The sequence below is a fragment of the Cnephaeus nilssonii genome, assembly GCF_951640355.1.
Source record: "Cnephaeus nilssonii genome assembly, chromosome: 4".
Classification (NCBI taxonomy): Eukaryota; Metazoa; Chordata; class Mammalia; order Chiroptera; family Vespertilionidae; genus Cnephaeus; species Cnephaeus nilssonii.
In genome coordinates, this window is record NC_137075.1 from 2,270,480 (window position 1) to 2,286,904 (window position 16,425).

The 16,425-nt window shown below is 47.2% G+C and overlaps 1 protein-coding gene across 2 annotated transcripts in view; it reads right to left on the bottom strand.

The window, feature by feature from the left end:
* NPTN (neuroplastin) overlaps nt 1-16,425 on the bottom strand; it is a 75,402-nt gene that overhangs the window by 32,099 nt on the left and 26,878 nt on the right. The window contains exon 2 of one of the 2 annotated variants that reach the window (XM_079768770.1): nt 2,776-3,123. The exons of the other annotated variant lie outside the window; for it this stretch is intronic. Coding sequence (XP_079624896.1) covers nt 2,776-3,123 — 348 coding nt within the window. The remainder of the gene's footprint in view (nt 1-2,775; nt 3,124-16,425) is intronic. 2 annotated transcript variants of the gene reach the window in all.

The following is a 16,425-nucleotide window of genomic DNA, read 5'->3' on the forward strand; positions in this document are numbered from 1 at the left end:
AGCTTCCAGACGGTTAAACACAAGAAGCCAAAGTAAATGCTACTGTCACCGGTGGTGATGCAAGTGACCATTCCAGCTCAGGGTTATTAAGAAGTTGAGAAAAGCAACCTGGCAGACTTTCTGCCAAGAATTCTTGGAAGACAAAGGAAAGCACTTTTCCTCTAAGTGTTAAAGATCCAGGAGAGAGTCAGCTGGGAGCAAGTGAATAATGTAAAGAGGTTTAAATATGATTCTGCACATAACTGCTATATATGGAAACCAGTGCTAGACCATCCTCTTTGGGCACAGAGCCACATCTGCATTCTGTACCAGGATGAAGGTGGGGCTTTTATTTCTGTGACCAAGCAATGCCTACAAAGTCCAAGAAAAATGAACATTTATAACAAATTCAAGATTTTTTTACCTGCCACAGATTCCTATTTAGAAGCAGTAGGAGATCCTTACCTTAGCCATCATTCATATGTAGAACATGCAGTGGCCAGAGAAATATCCCCCAAAACGGCACATTTCTCTTCCAGCCTTATATTACTCAAGGAGCTTTGGGGGAAAGTACTGCCACTGCCAGGAGGTCATTCTTAGGCAGAAGACTTCAACCTTCCCCAAGACACAAGTCAACATGTCCTTAGGCAAATGTCCTTGGGAATCATAAAACAATCTAATTAGAGTGGAATCAGGAGGGGGAGGGGAAGGAGAGGGGAGGGGGGGCGGAGAGGAGGAAGAGGAGGAGGAGGAGGAGGAGGAGGAGGAGCAGCAGCAGCAGCAGCAGTAGCAGCAGCAGCAGCCGAGGCGGCCTCCGCCTGGCTCTCTAAAACAGTTAACTAGGGTTAAATGACTGATAGGGACGTCTGAGGAAATACCAAACTAGCCAGGGTTTCATTCAACCTCACGCAGACACCCCTAAAGTTAGGAAGCTTACTTGCAAGTAAACTGGGTGAATGCTATGTACTCTCAAGACTGGCAGTCCTCTTCTATCCCCAAGGCATGACCTTTTAACGGGGAGTCTACTAGAGTCAGGCTCCTGGAAATATAAATTGCAAATGGCAGACCCAGTCCATCCCTATACACTTCTGCAGATCTTTGTGTCCATTTGGGTAATTCTACTTTTTTAAGGAAAGGAGCAAGGGGGCAGGAGAAGGAGGCGTGCAAGGGAAAAAAAATTGTTAAATAAAAAATATTACTGAGTTAATGTTCCCCATTTTCACATAGGCAAGGTTTTCTTTCCTCTTTCCAGAAGCAGGGTCTCTGATTCAACAGTGCCAACTGCAGTCGCCTCTCCTCTCTCTCCTCAAGGCCTCTTTTCTTCATAGGCATATTTTTAATTACTATAAAGGACGACTGACTGGCTATTTTATTTTTACTCTCTCTAAATCAATCAGTTCTTTAAGCCAGAACTGGCTATAGGTCTCTGAGTCCTTGAAGAAAAGGTAAAAAACACAGAGGATCTTTTAATTAAATAGGGAGTGTTCTCTCAATTATAATCAGGTCAGATGTAGAGCTAGAAGTCTTCCTGGCTGAGAGTACTGGCTCTGTAGTGGCTTCTCCCGTCCTCTCCTTCCCACCACACAAGTAGCAAGATACTTTTCAGAAACAGATGGCCCCAAAAGCTCCTGTGTCTAATGTCTTATTTGTACTTGCTACAACAGATGCAGGGGATGATTCTGAGGCAGCTCAGCTTACCCTCATCACTCAAGAGGAACAGGGTTGGATTCTAGTTTCCTTTTCTTTTTCAAGACACAATTAAAGGCCAGTGTGATTGTCTTCCTAACTATTTCTGGGTAACCAGCCTCTGAGATGAGGAGCACAGTGCCAACAATCTGTCACCAGAGTCAACATGTTTGTGAATAGGGATCAGACTTCAAAATCTGTGACTTCAAAATAGGATGATGGGGTTTTAAATAAATACCTTGCAGCTTAGAGTCACCTGACTCCATAGCAGACATATGGAAGAAATCTCAGGCCGCTGCTTTTAAGAGGACAGGAGCCTGGATGGGCAGGACCAGTGAGGAGCATACTGCTATAGTGGAAGGCTGTTATCTGAGAAGAGCATGCCACTGCTTTAGAAAAGAAAAAGAACTGGAACTATGGGAATATCCAAACTTACATGCCATCCAACAACCAAAACGTACCACCGACACTGCACCAATAGCGACAGTCCCATCACAGAACAAAATGACACCAAGTCACAGCGAGGGAAAAGGCTGGGCAGACATAAACTGAAAACTATAGAGGTGAAGGCAGCTATTCAGAGAGCTTCAAACAAATGAATAGAAGAAATAAAAAGTAGTTAGATTGTAGAGAGAAACAAAAATAGAAAGACACCAGAGGAAAAAATCAGCAAAAGGATACCAGGAAACCTACTATAAAATTAAAGGGGAAGAAAAGAGAAACAATTCAACACTATGCTGGTTTGACTGCCTGGTTTTGTGAGTTTTAAGTGGGGTTTTTTGCTTGTTTTTCAGTCTCCCCAGTACTCCCTCCTCCCCACCTCTTCCCAATGCAGATGATTTTGGACAGTCACAATTTCCCCAAGTTCTTTGTTCCTGAGGAGAAAGACACAGAGAAGGGGTGGAGAATAAGGGAGGTAGAAAGGACAGTAAAGGGGAAAAGTTGCCACAGATGTTTTCATACACTACAATTTGGATTATGGGTCTGAGAAAACAAAGACAAGGGGTGGGGTGGTGGTCATACTGGGGAAGAGGGGGAGGAGGCGGAAGGGGAGGGTCACTGGGCCACCGCTAATGACTACAGTACTACTACTGTAGGTGCTGAACTCACTCTGAAGGATGTTTATGGTGGCCTGGGCTCGAATCCATGTTATGGAGGGGTTTTGCCTCAAGTCATTCCTCTTGGGGTCGTTGCTGGCCCTGCACTCGTAAGTCCCAGAGTCCTCCAAGGTGAGCCGGGTTATTCTCAGCACACTCACGCCGTTTGACCCGTAGGCGGTGTTTACGGTGACACGGCGCTTCCGTGCACCGTCCCATAGCTGTCTGAAAGACTCTGCTCGGTTGACTTCTGCGTACCACCACTGGATCTCTGGCGTGGGGCTCCCGACCACATCACAGTACAGCTCAAAGGCGTCCCCAGTGAGCTTAGTTTCTGACATGGGCGACTTGACAAACCCAGCTAGAGGGAGGGGGAGCAGGAATGCAGTGACAGGCCAATCAGAAAAAAAAAAGAATCAACAGGTGTTAATAGTAATTTAAAGAAAAGAAAAAAGCAAATGAGTTGCAAAGAACAAAAAAGGCTTCATTTTTAAACTCTAAAGAAACAGTAAACAGCATTTCATACAAGCTTTTAGAAGAAGAACCACCCTGGGAAGTTTATGAAGCAAAGGCAGGCTAATTACAAGCTGGGCAGCCAGGCGCTGGCCAGGCAAAAGCAAGCCCACTGGAAAGCTTTCAGCAATGGGCCCAGCTGGGAGAAATGGGAAAGCCTCCGGTGACAGGGAGGAGTCTCTTTCCTTAGAGCACAAACCATAACCTGTTCACACGCAAACAAGTGAGGAAAGATAACCACAAGTTGCAGTCGGTGTATTCTCGAAGTCAGGATCTCTCTTTTGGATGAACACATTGTTAAAAATACAATGTCTTTTGTGGGCCTCGACAAGAAGTATTAACTAACCTATGAACACCTCTTGGGAGTCAGAATTCAAATTTCAACGGAAAGGATAGCAAATTTCTCTCTCATGCAGGATTCTATCCTGAATTCAGATTAGGTTTTCCCCACATCATATTCTTCCCTGGACCCATGGCCAACAAACAACCTAGTTATCTGTGATTAGGCAGCCTCTACTTGACTGAAGACCCTCAGGCATAGGAGAACAAGACCATCTTCAGAGTGAGAATTACTATGGGGGTCAGTTCAGGAGTGCAACCAATAATAACAGCAATTCAACTCATTGCCAATGAATAGAGGGATGGACTATGCCCTCCATAATCCCATAAATCCATACAACTAGAAAATTATCCTGAAAAGTTAGTCTTAAAAATAACCATGGTACTTGGCAGGCTCTCTCTACATAGTTTAGTTGCCTGGCTCACAGGGGCCAGCTCAAAAAGAATGAAAGATGTATAATGATGAATTAAACTCTATGGTGAAGGCTAAGCCTCAACAATGTTGCCAGGCACTGCCCAGAAACTAAAGTTGATGCCTACTTTCACTTGTCCAAAATTTGCTTGAGGTTACACGTTCGTAAGACAAGGTGGCAATGGCAGAGAGAATTTTTTAAAACTCAGGTTTATTTGAAGAACACGGAGTGGGGTCCACAGAAAACCAAACCGCAGTGCAAGCCTACTCTCAGCTACTCACTCCACACTAGGGGTTCGCTCAGCTAAAACCAACAGTTTACAAAGTGCTTCCACACATACCATATCTCATTTCATTTACACAATTTCACAAAGTCCATGGGGCAGGTGCAGAGATAGGTTCATGACTTGCCCAAGATCACTTAAGGCAGCAAATTCTGACTAAAGCTGGGATCAGAACACAGGTCTTCAGATCTTCATCTATAGTTCTTTCCAATAAACCTTATTGCCTATAAACAAACCAAGTAGAGGATTCCTTGGCAGTTTCAAATATCATGAAAACATCTATTTCTCCTTCTAGTGGTAAAGGAGGGGAAAAACCCTCCTATCTAATAAAGAGGGAATATGCAAATTAACCGTCACACTGTCACAAAGATGGCGGTGTCCATAGCCACAAGATGGAGGCGCCCAGTCCCCTCAGCCCCGCCAGAGTCCCCCATTCCTTTCAGCCCCATGGGGGAGTGGCAGGCGCACGGTGCGTCCAGACCCACCCTCAGCCCTCCACCCGCCCAATGCCGGCCTGAGGCGCAGGCCAGCCTCGGATGTCGGCTGCCCAGCCACCTAGGGCTGGCCTGAGGCACAGGCAAGCCTTGGATGTCGGCTGCCCAGCCACCCAGGGCTGCCCGAGGCTCAGGTAACCAGGGCCGGCTGAGGCTTGCGCTGCTGGCAGTGGCAGCAGCAGAGGTGTGATGGGGGCATCACCTTCCCCTAATTGCTGGGTCATCTCCTGCCCCTGAGGGCTCCCGGACTGTGAGAGGGGGCAGGCCAGGGTGAGGGACCCCCTTCCAGTGCATGAATGCTCATGCACCGGGCCTCTAGTCTCTATATAATACGGGCATACCTCAGAGATACTGTGGGTTGGTTCCAGACCACTGCAATAAAGCTAATCATAATCTTCTTGCTGGTGCAGGGAGCATCTTGCCTTCAATTTGTAAAACAAACAAACAAAACATACCCACAACATCTGTGAAAAACAATGAGGTATGCCTATACTGTGAGATCAGAGTTAGAAAGGGAAAGTTATTAGCAACCATCTACTTTATTATCCATCCAAAATGAGCTCCCAATCAGGAGAAGAACCAGCTAGAAACAGCAGGAGGAGGCAGGCAGCTCAGAGCCTGACTCACGGTCCTGCCTTTCATTACCAAGGGTTTTCAAACAAATATGTGCCCTCAACATGAGCACACTGCCGAAAGTTGGAAGGCCAGCAGAAGCATCTGTTTGATCTGAGTCAAAAGTCATCTAATATTTTAGGAAAGCCTACATTTCAGAAAAACAACCTCCCGCCCCTTCCCTACCATTATCTCCACCCACTATAATACATAACTGGGCTCAGATCTCAAACAGGTTTGACAAAGTTCTAACATCAGTACATTCTGTTCAACAATGAGAAAGAAGGAAATTGAATGGTGGCCACTGGCTTTGGAGGAGGGAGGGATTTAGAAGCTGGGGGTGAAGGAGGAGGATAGGCAGAGTATAAAAGTTGGAGACAGTAAAATCAGGAAAAGCATAATGTAAAAACTGTAAAGCTGGGGACGGGGGGGGGGGGGGGTGGGGGGGGGGAGGCAAAGATGACAGATGGGGCTAGCAGCCAGAGAAAGAAGGAGCTCTCTGACAGGAAAAACTGGATGTGTAGATATGTAGCAGAGGGTGAGAAGAAAAAGGAAATACAGAAGAGCAAGTTTAATCCAATTCCAAGAAAACTGCTTTCACTTATGCCCTAAGGGAGCAAAAAACCCAGCCTCACTCCACAAAGGAGGGACCATCAGTGTTTCTGCAGCTGAAATTCCCATTTACCTCCAGGGCATTCAATGCACAGGTAATAAGACAAACCTTTCCCCCTCTCTCAGCCGAGTACAGCCAAACCAGGCCTTTTAATCTTTTATCATCTTTTACTTTTTTTTTTTAAACAGTTGTTCCCCTTCAAGCCCCTCTCTACTACTAATTCCCTGTGGGTGGCTCGTGCTGTTCTCTCCTTTATGCCTCATAATAAAGAGGAAATGATAGCCAAGGACACAAGACCATTTCTCTCTCTCTCTCTCATCATGTACCTCAAAAAGAAGATTTAGTAAGACAAACTGATATTGTGGTTATAGGCACAGTATTTCAAATCTGTCTAACTCTTAACTGCTCAGAGGCAGTATATACAGGTTACTTATACAGTCTGCCTAGTCTTACTATTCATTTAAGAAGTGAAATTCCTTACACCAGAGGCAGCTCATAAGTCGATATATGCACTCATTCCATGTGTACCCAACCAAGGGTACAGCAGGCCTGAGGCTCTGGGAGTGGATGGAAATGGGGTAACCTCATTCGCTGTAGCAGGAAGGAGGTACATAGGTCTGATCTCATGAATTAGTCTGATCTATACTTAGAGATGGCAGTATTTACAAACAATTTTCCAAATTCAAATCTTTTCCTTTCACATCTACCTCTGTCTGTTAGGTAGACATAACAAAGGCTTGGAAATTAAGATTGTCCCCATCACTAGCTTCTAAACCAGGGCCCATCCTTGTTTCTTAAATTACACCACGCAAATAGCTAAAGGAATCTACTTAGCATATTTAAGTCAGCCTTCTACTTTGGAGAAATGGGAAAATCTAGTTCAAAAGAGACTATGTAGTTTAATGATTAAAAGCAGCAAACTCTAAAATCAGACTGCCTGGAGGCCCTGTTGCTAATTTTATGTTTTTAGGCAAGTGACCTAATCTCTCTGAGCTTCTTGCTAATCTGTAGAACAGAGCCAATAACTGTAGCAACGTCATAGGATTATTGTGAGAATCATATAAATAACAGCATTAAAAAGTGTCTGGTACATGGTAAGTACTCAATGTTAGCATTATTATACGTCTCTACAGAAATAATGCTTCAGGACTGCTCCACAACAACCTGGGAAGTTTGGATTATCCAAACTTCTTTAAGAAACAACAAAATAATTAACCTGAGAATCAGAATGGAAATATTAATTGCAGAAGGCAATGAAAAAGAAGGGAATTCTTCATTCCTTCCTATCCTTACAGCAATCTAGAATGGGGAGAGTGACACAGCAGTATGGAGTCAAAGAATTAATGAATGTTATTAAAGTGATAAACCATTAAACCTGAGAGATTATGAACAAGATGAAAAGGCCATGAGTAATGAAAAAAAAAAAAAAAAGGCAGAACAAGATTCTCCTTTAAAAAAAAAAAAGGAAAGAATAAAGCTACCAACTACAAATCAAGCTGCTTAGGATTGATATATGAGAAGATGCTGAATACTAGGCACGTCAAACTGTAAATTTACAAAATGTAAGGTAAAACAGTAGTTATAGGATTTTGGGTAATGTCAGATTAATTTAATTTCAGTCTAAGAAAGAATGTCAGCTTCTGAGTCACATCTCCACAACCGAATGGTGGAATGACGTGTCGCTATGACGCGCACTGACCACCAAGGGGCAGACAGACGCTCAACACAGGAGCTGCCTCCTGATCTTCAGTGTGCTCCCACAAGGGGGGGGGGGGGGGGCCACTCAGCCAGAAGCCGGGCTCACAGCTGGCGAGCACAGTGGCTGTGGTGGGAGCCTTTCCCGCCTCCACAGCAGCCTCCAAGGGCTCCCAGACTGGGAGAGGGTGCAGGCCGGGCTGAGGGACACCCCCCCCACCCCCGCCCCAAGTGCACAAATTTCGTGCACCGGGCCTCTAGTATAATATATGTGGAAGAGTTCTGTAAACTGTAAAGCTCTATACAAATGTTAATTACTTTAGCACAATTAAGGCGGATAAGCATTTGATATGGCTGATCATCCACAAGGATTTTCATTCAGTCCTGTTGTCAATTCCTATTGTCAGGCTAAGAAAAAAACACAAAAAAATACATGCTGTATCCCTGGCCACTATGGCTCAGTTGGTTGGAGCGTCATCCCTTACCAAAAGGTAGCAGGTTCGATCCCTGCTCAGGGCACATACACAGGTTGCAGATTTGATCCCTGGTCAGGGAGTGTGCAGAAGGCAATCAATGGATGTTTCTCTCTCACATTGCTGTTTCTGGTTCTTCTCACTCTCTCTCTCTCTCTTCCTCTCTAAAATTAATTTAAAAAAATTTTTTTAAGTTGTAAGAATGACAAAACACCATGGGCTTCCCTCATCCCAGAAAATACACACAAACAAAATTTTACATATAATACAGTGGTGTCCTAGACCCCCAGGTTACACATCCCGAGTCTCAAATGTACTGCTTGCCATTGGATAAGTGGACAGATAAGGGTCTCTATTAAGCTGAGAGATCAACTTATAGGGAAATGAGTCATGGTTTACAACATATGGGTTGAATTCTTCAACTTCTTCAACCAGTGTCATCTGAAAAATTGTTCCTACTTCTTCATAAGGTTACATATAGCAAGGTTCACACACACACACAAAATGTAGCCTGCATACTTATAAATCTTACCTAATAATAGAGAAACATGTAAATTGACCGTACCTCTGCTACGCCCACAGCCAATCAGAATGAGTATGCAAATTAACCCAACAAAGACGGCGGTTAATTTACATACATACCTGGGTCCTGGGAACCTCCTCCGCACCCAGGTCACTCCCAGCCGGCCATCAAAGTGGGAAGGGGCCGAGCCTGCGATCGGAGGGGCGGGGGGTGCCCGTTTCCCAAGCCTAAAGCCTGGGGCAGAGGCTTTAGGCTTGGGAATGGGCTGAGCCTGCGACCAAACGCAGACCATCCGGAAGTCAGCGCTGGGTTGCCCAGCAGCAGCCTGGCGACCCAGCACTGACTGCCCAGGTGGCTGAGACCCAGAAAGTGAGTCAGGGTCTGATCTGCAGCCTCAGTGGAAGCTGTTGATCAGTGTACTTACCTCTCTCTTTCTCTCCCTCTTTCTTTCTGATCTTCGCCAGCAGCCAGGCTTTTCTTTCTCTCCTGGCCTCCGCGGAGGCTGCTGTTAGGCCCCGCCTCTTTGATCAGGCCCAGAGATAGGTCTGGAGATACTGACTGGCATAGGAATCAGAACCAAATCTGGGTGTTGTGGGGAGCCAATGGCTGCCTAGGAGGTGGAGCTTCTGACACTGACTGGCATAGGAACCGACCAATGAGAACCAAATCTGGGTGCTGTGGGGAGCCAATGGCTGCCTAGGAGGTGAAGCTTTTGACGCTGGCATAGGAACGGACCAATCAGAACCAAAATGGACAGCAGAGGAGGGCAGTTGGGGGCGACATCAGGCCTGCAGGAGAGGGCAGTTAGGGGTGATCGGGCTGGCAGCCAGAGGCAGTTAGAGGCAATCAAGCAGGCAGGCAGGTGAGCAGTTAGGAGCCAGTGGTCCCAGATTGTGAGAGGGATGTTTCACAATCGGACATCCCACAATGGGTCCCCAATTGGAGAGGGTGCAGGCTGAGTTGAGGGAACCCCCCCTCCATGCACGAATTTCGTGCACCGGGTCTCTAGTGTAATAATAAAATGACCTTTTATGCAAGCATTGTACTATATAAATTAAAGGACCAATCCTGGGTGTTCTGTTGAGGTACCTCAAAGGCAGTGTGGGAGAAAGTGGGGGGTAGGGAGGGGAAACTAGGGCTCAGAGACTCACCCTTGAGAGAGAGAGGGGTTGTCTAACTGTGCTTTTTTTCTGAATTCTTCCAGTTTTCCAAAAGAAAAGTTCATTGCAAACCACTAACCTAAAGAATTTCAACATGTTTCAAACAGAAAATGACAATAAATAAGGTAAGTTTGCCAGGAATAATTAAAAAGTCAGAAATAATTCTGGTTAAAAACAAAATCTTATAAAAGTCAAAACAGAATTTGACACCAAATCTAAGAAATAGAAAGGACTGGAAATTTTTAATAGCAAAGAGAATGATCAGCTCAGAAATGTGACCCCTCTTTGATTTCTCTTCAGGCATGTCTAACATGTTCCTATGACCTTGCATATTGGGCTCTGCTTATATGTTATTTATCAGAAAATTCTAGCCACTTAGTCTACGCTTTTATAATACTGAGGCAAATAGCTTCATTATCAAAGACACTCATTTGAAACTAAACATCTCTTCTTCACCCCAGGAGAAAAGAGGCATTATAATTTATCCACGAATAAAGAAAGTAAGGTTAAATACAAAATATCAGGTCCCATTTTGACTGTGACATCAAACTGACCATAATCTTCATTTCTAAAAACAGGATGCATCAAATGGGGAAAATGTAGTAACCACAAACTGGTGTAAAGCTAGTATTTTTAGGAAACTTTAGAAAATCTACTTCCTAACTCCACAAACAGTTCCTTTCAAGGTGCACAAATTCATGCACTGGGCCCCTAGTCCTATATAATAAAAGAGTAATATGCAAATTGACCATCACTCCAACACACAAGATGGCTGCCCCATGTGGTCAAAGATGGCCGCCTCCATGTGGACAAAAGATGGCCACCACAAGATGGCTGGCAGGGGAGGGCAGTTGTAGGCAATCAGGCCAGCAGGAGAGGGCAGTTGGGGGGGACCAGGCCTGCAGGGGAGAGCAGTTTGTGGTGACCAGGCCTGCAGGGGAGGGCAGTTGGGGACGACCAGGCTGGCAGGGGAGGGCAGTTAGGGGCGACCAGGCTGGCAAGGGAGGGCAGTTGGGGGCAACCAGGCCTGCAGGGGAGGGCAGTTGGGGTGACCAGGCCTGCAGGGGAGAGCAGTTTGGGGTGACCAGGCCTGCAGGAGAGGGCAGTTGGGGGAGACCAGGCTGGCAAGGAGGGCAGTTAGGGATGACCAGGCTGGCAGGGGAGGGCAGTTGGGAGTGACCAGGCCAGAAGGGGAGGGCAGTTGGGGGTGATCAGGCCTGTAGGGGAGTACAGTTAGGGGCAACCAGGCTGGCAAGGGAGGACAGTTGGTGACCAGGCCTGCAGGGGAGGGCAGTTCGGGGTGACCAAGCGTGCACGAGAGGACAATTATGGGCGACCAGGCCTGCAGGAGTGGGCAGTTGGGGGCTATCGGGCTGGCTGGAGAGCAGTAAGGCGTCAATCAGGCTGGCAGGGGAGTGGTTAGGGGGTGATCAGGCTGACAGGCAGAAGCTGTTAGGGGCAATCAGGAAGGCAGGCAGGTGAGCAGTTGGGACCCAGCAGTCCCGGATTATGAGAGGGATGTCCGACTGCCCGTTTAGTCGGGCAGTCGGACATCCCTCGAGGGGTCCCAGATTGGAGGGTGCAGGCTGGGCTGAGGGACACCCCCCCACATGCTGTGCACGAATTTCGTCCACCGGGCCTCTAGTCCTATATAATAAAAGTCTCTGGTCGTCCATTCAACCAATCAGAGAATATGCTAACTATATGCTAAGGCCGCTCAACCGCTCACTATGACGTGCACTGACCAGCAGGAGGCAGACAGTTGATCAGTCACTATGATGTGCACTGACCACCAGGGGCCAGAGGCTCCAACCGGCAGGTTAGCTTGTTGCTGGGGTCCGGCCAATCGGACTGAGCAAGACAGGCCAGACACACCCTGGAGCCCTCCTGCAGTCCCTCCCGGCTGGCCAACCTCCTGCGCGTCTCTCCCTGGCCCTGATTATGCCCTCTCGCAATCCGGGACCCCTCAGGGGATGTCGGAGAGTCAGTTTCGGCCCAATCCTGCAGGCCAGCCCGAGGGATCCCACTGGTGCACCAATTCGTGCACCGGGCCTCTAAGTGTTCTTAATGAAAGGTTTGGTTTCAAACAGTCAAACCCTTATACATTTAAGCAAATGCTCATAAAAGCTCTCTTGTCCCAAGAGACTATTAAAAATAGCTATGAGCCTATCAAGAACTACACCCAAATGTAACTCTGAAGTCAATACAATTTGGGGGGGGTGGCAGGGAACAGTTACAGAGCATTTTAAGAGTATGCCTCAGTTGACCTTCCTGTTAGGATTTACTAATGGCAAAATGAAAACAATATGCTAGATAAGTTGGATACTCCAGGTAAATAAACCATTCTCAAAATCATGGGTAATTACTAACCAAAAGCTTATCTCCACTAATTTACTTTTTCTATGAAATTCACTTGTTATAGATTCAGTATAACTTTTGATAATACAAGCTCATTTTCTGTCCCTGACAACACATTCAGGATTTAAATACAATTCAGCTCATTCTTCCACAGAATACTACAATTCAGCTCATTCTTTCATCCTCTTACAATCCCATGAGAATGACAATGAACACAAGCTGATAGTCTGGATATAATCTAGAAGATATTTTAACTGAAAGAGGTAGGAAGCCCCCTCCCAACCTTCTTTTAAATAGCCATTCCCAGAAACCACAAGAGTCAAATACTTTGCACATAGAGAAATTCAATCTTTGAATCACATCCCAAGATGTTAAGTAATATAGTCCTGGTCATCCCAGCTAAGAAATTATTTCCAAAACATAACCAGTTCATAGTTGAAACCACACTGGAAGCTCTCTTATGTATCAAAGGCAAAACTCTCCTTAGATGGCAGAATTCTAGAGTAGCAATCCTTTATCATGCATCAGAATCCTCTGTTAAAACACAGACTGCTGGGCCCCATCCTTGAGTTGCTTAGAGATTCTGATTCAACAGTCTGAAGTGGGGCCTAGAAATGTGCATTTCTAACAAGTTCTCAGGTAATGCTGGTGTTGCTGGTCCACAGACCACACTTTGACGATTAATGTCAGTGTGAAATTGTTAGCTTTTTCAGATTTTTCAAATAGGAAGAATATAAGGGCATAGGAGCCACACACGTTTCTGAAATCACATAACGACTCTCCTAGCAGCTGAGTCTTTGCTCATAACCAAGAGAGAGAATGTGGAGTAATAGTACCTAAAAAACTGTGTCACTCTCTATGACTTCATAATTATGACTTTTATCTTTTATTTGTTCAACTTATCAATCTACAAATTCAGAGTATGCTTTCAATTAAATTTACCATTTATTGAGGGCCTACACTGTGCAAAGGGATAATAAAAATAAACTTGCTCCTAAAGAGAGCTCAATCTTGCAAGACATGAGACAGAAAAATAAAATATAATTTACTAGAGGCCCAGTGCACAAAATTCGTGCACAGGGGCCAGGGGGGTGTCCCTGAGCCCAGCCTGCACCTTTTCCAATCTGGGACCCCTCAAGGGATATCCAACTGCCCATTTAGGCCCGATCCCAGTAGGATCGGGCCTAAATGGGCAGTCGGACATCCATCTCAAAATCCAGGACTGCTGGCTCCCAACCGCTCGCCTGCCTGCCTGGCTGATTGCTCCTAATTGCTTCTGCCTACCAACCTGATCACCCCCTAACCACTCCCCTGCCAGCCTAATCGATACCTAACTGCTCCCCCGCTGGCCCAATTGCCCCTAACTGCCCTCCCCTGCAGGCCTGATCTCCCCTAACTGCTCTCCTCTGCTGGCCCAGTCACCCCTAACTGCCCTCCCCTGTAGGCCTGATTGCCCCTAACTGCCCTCCCCTGCAGGCCTGGTCCCCCCCAACTGCCCTTCCCTGTAGGCCCGGTCACCCCCAACTTCCCTCCTCTGCCAGCCTGGTCACCCCTAACTGCCCTCCCCTGCAGGCTTGATTGCCCCCAACTGCCCTCCCTTGCAGGCCTGGTCCCTCCCAAAAGCCCTCTCCTGCTGGCCTGATTGCCCACAACTGCCCTCCCTTGCAGGCCTGGTCCCTCCCAACTGCCCTCTCCTGCTGGCCATCTTGTGGTGGCCATCTTATGTCCACATGGGGCAGGATCTTTGACCACATGGGGGCAGCCATCTTGTGTGTTGGAGTGATGGTCAATCTGCATATTACTCTTTTATTAGATAGGATAGAGGCTTGGTACAGGGGTGGGGGCCGGCTGGTATGCCCTACAGGGTGTCCCGGATCAGGTTAGGGGTTCCCTTGGGGCATGGGGCAGCCTGGGTGAGGGGCCTGTGGTGATTTGCTGGCCGGCCATGCCCCCCGCGACTCAAGCGGAGGCCTTGGTAACTGGGATTTATTTATCTTCTACAATTGAAACTTTGTAGCCTGGAGCGAAGCCAAGCCTCCTGCTTGCTCCGTGATGGCAGCCATTTCTGTTGGAATTTATTTATCTTCTATAATTGAAACTTTGTAGCCTTAAGCGGAGGCCAAGGAAGGCCAGGGTGTGCGGAAAGCTTGGCTTCCTCCATCGCCGGGGAAACCTAGGCCTCCCTCCTGCTCTCTGTGGCTGCAGCCATCTTGGTTGGGGTTAATTTGCATAATCGCTCCTGATTTGCTGGTGGGTGTAGCAGAGTGATGGTTAATTTGCATATTACTTTTATTAGATAGGACTAGTCGCCCTGCGCACGGATCCATACGCCAGTAGCTCTCTGCCGCCCTCCTGTAGCTCTCCGCCTGCTGCCCGGCCCTCCTGTAGCTTCCTCCATCCCCTTCCCCCTCCCCCACTCATAGCTTGCTGCCCTGCCCCATCCTATAGCTTCCGCTGCCCGCTTGTAGTTCGCTGCCCCACCCTCCTGCAGATCCGTGATCTGGTTGTTACGCGGTTGGTCGTTACACCGCAAGGCGTAACAAAAAATTAGCATATTCCTCTCTTATTATGTAGACTAGAGGCCCAGTGCATGATTAAATCATGCATGTGTAGGGTCCCCTAGGCCTAACCTGCCATCCAGGCCATATCCACTGCCCCACAAAGCCTAGTACGCTCCGCGGACACTGCTAGCAGCCTGCTCCCCACTTTTGATGGCAGGGAGTCCACTGGTGCTGGAGCGGACACACAGCTCCCTGCTTTCAATCGCGAGGGAGCTGGCTGTCTGTCCGCTGGTGCTGGAGCAGACAGACAGCCAGCTCCCCCGCTTTCGCTCCCCGCTTTTGATGGTCCGCAGCAGGACGTGGGCTCACTGCCCCAGAGGCCCCTTCTGTGCCACAGCACAGCCATGGCGCAGACGCTGAGCTCACGTCGCCGCTGGCGACACAAGCTCAGCGTTCCGCCGGCCCAATCGGCCACCCTGAGTCCCGCCCCCTGCGCTTCCCGCTGGCCCAATCGTGGGCGTAGCGAAGTGATGGTAATTTACATATTACCCTTTTATTATGTAGGATTATATAGGATAGACTAGAGGCCTGGTGCACAACATTCGTGCCCTGGGATGGGGTCCCTCAGCATGACCTGCACCCTCTCGCAGTCCGGGACCTCTCAGAGGATGTCCGACCGATGGCTTAGGCCCACTCCCTGCGATAAGGGAGCAGGCCTAAGCTGGTAGGCAGATATCCTTAGTGCTGCCGCAGAGGCGGGAGAGGTTCCCACCACTGCTACTGCACTCATCAGCTGTGAGCCCGGCTTCTGGCTGAGTGGTGCTCCCACAGGGGGAGCGCACTGACCACCAGGGGGAAGCTCCTGCATTGAGCACCTGCCCCTTGGTGGTCAGTGCATGTCATAGCAACCAGTCGTTCTGCCATTTGGTCAATTTGCATATTAGCCTTTTATTATATAGGATATGTCAAGCATAATGTAAAGTGTATTATAGAATTCTATTTACTGCATAAAAATATAGGTTGTTATTACCATTCCACAGATGTGCAGAGACAGATATACACCCTGGCAGCTATAATTTCAGCACTCAAAACACTATACTATACTGCCTCACTGATATCAATGCTTTGTCTACTATGGATAATTAGGACTAAATTATATCCTATATTCATCACTCAATTCAAAATGAAGTTTATCTTAGAATAAATATCAAACAGCATGTTCTACTTCTTCCTCACCAATGTTAGCTATTCAGACCTTTATCACTCACTACACATCCATCCCCAGTTATCTATATGGCAATTCTATGCGGGCCTGTAAGTTTAAAAAGTACTTGGCATTACTAACTGTAAATATGGCAGGCAGTTAGACAGACATGGGCACAACAAGGATGACGGGGCAGGTACAGAAAGTCACCAGGGCAGAAAGCCCTAGGGGCAAAACTGGGAAAACAAGGACCTGGCCCCCAGGGTAACCTTTCATACCCTAGCACAGTGGTCCGCAAACTCATTAGTCAGCAGAGCCAAATATCAACAGTACAACGATTGAAATTTCTTTTGAGAGCCAAATTTTTTAAACTTAACTTCTTCTAACGCCACTTCTTCAAAGTAGACTCGCCCAGGCCATGGTATTTTGTGGAAGAGCCACACTCAAGGGGCCAAAGAGCCACGTGTGACTCACGAGCCGCA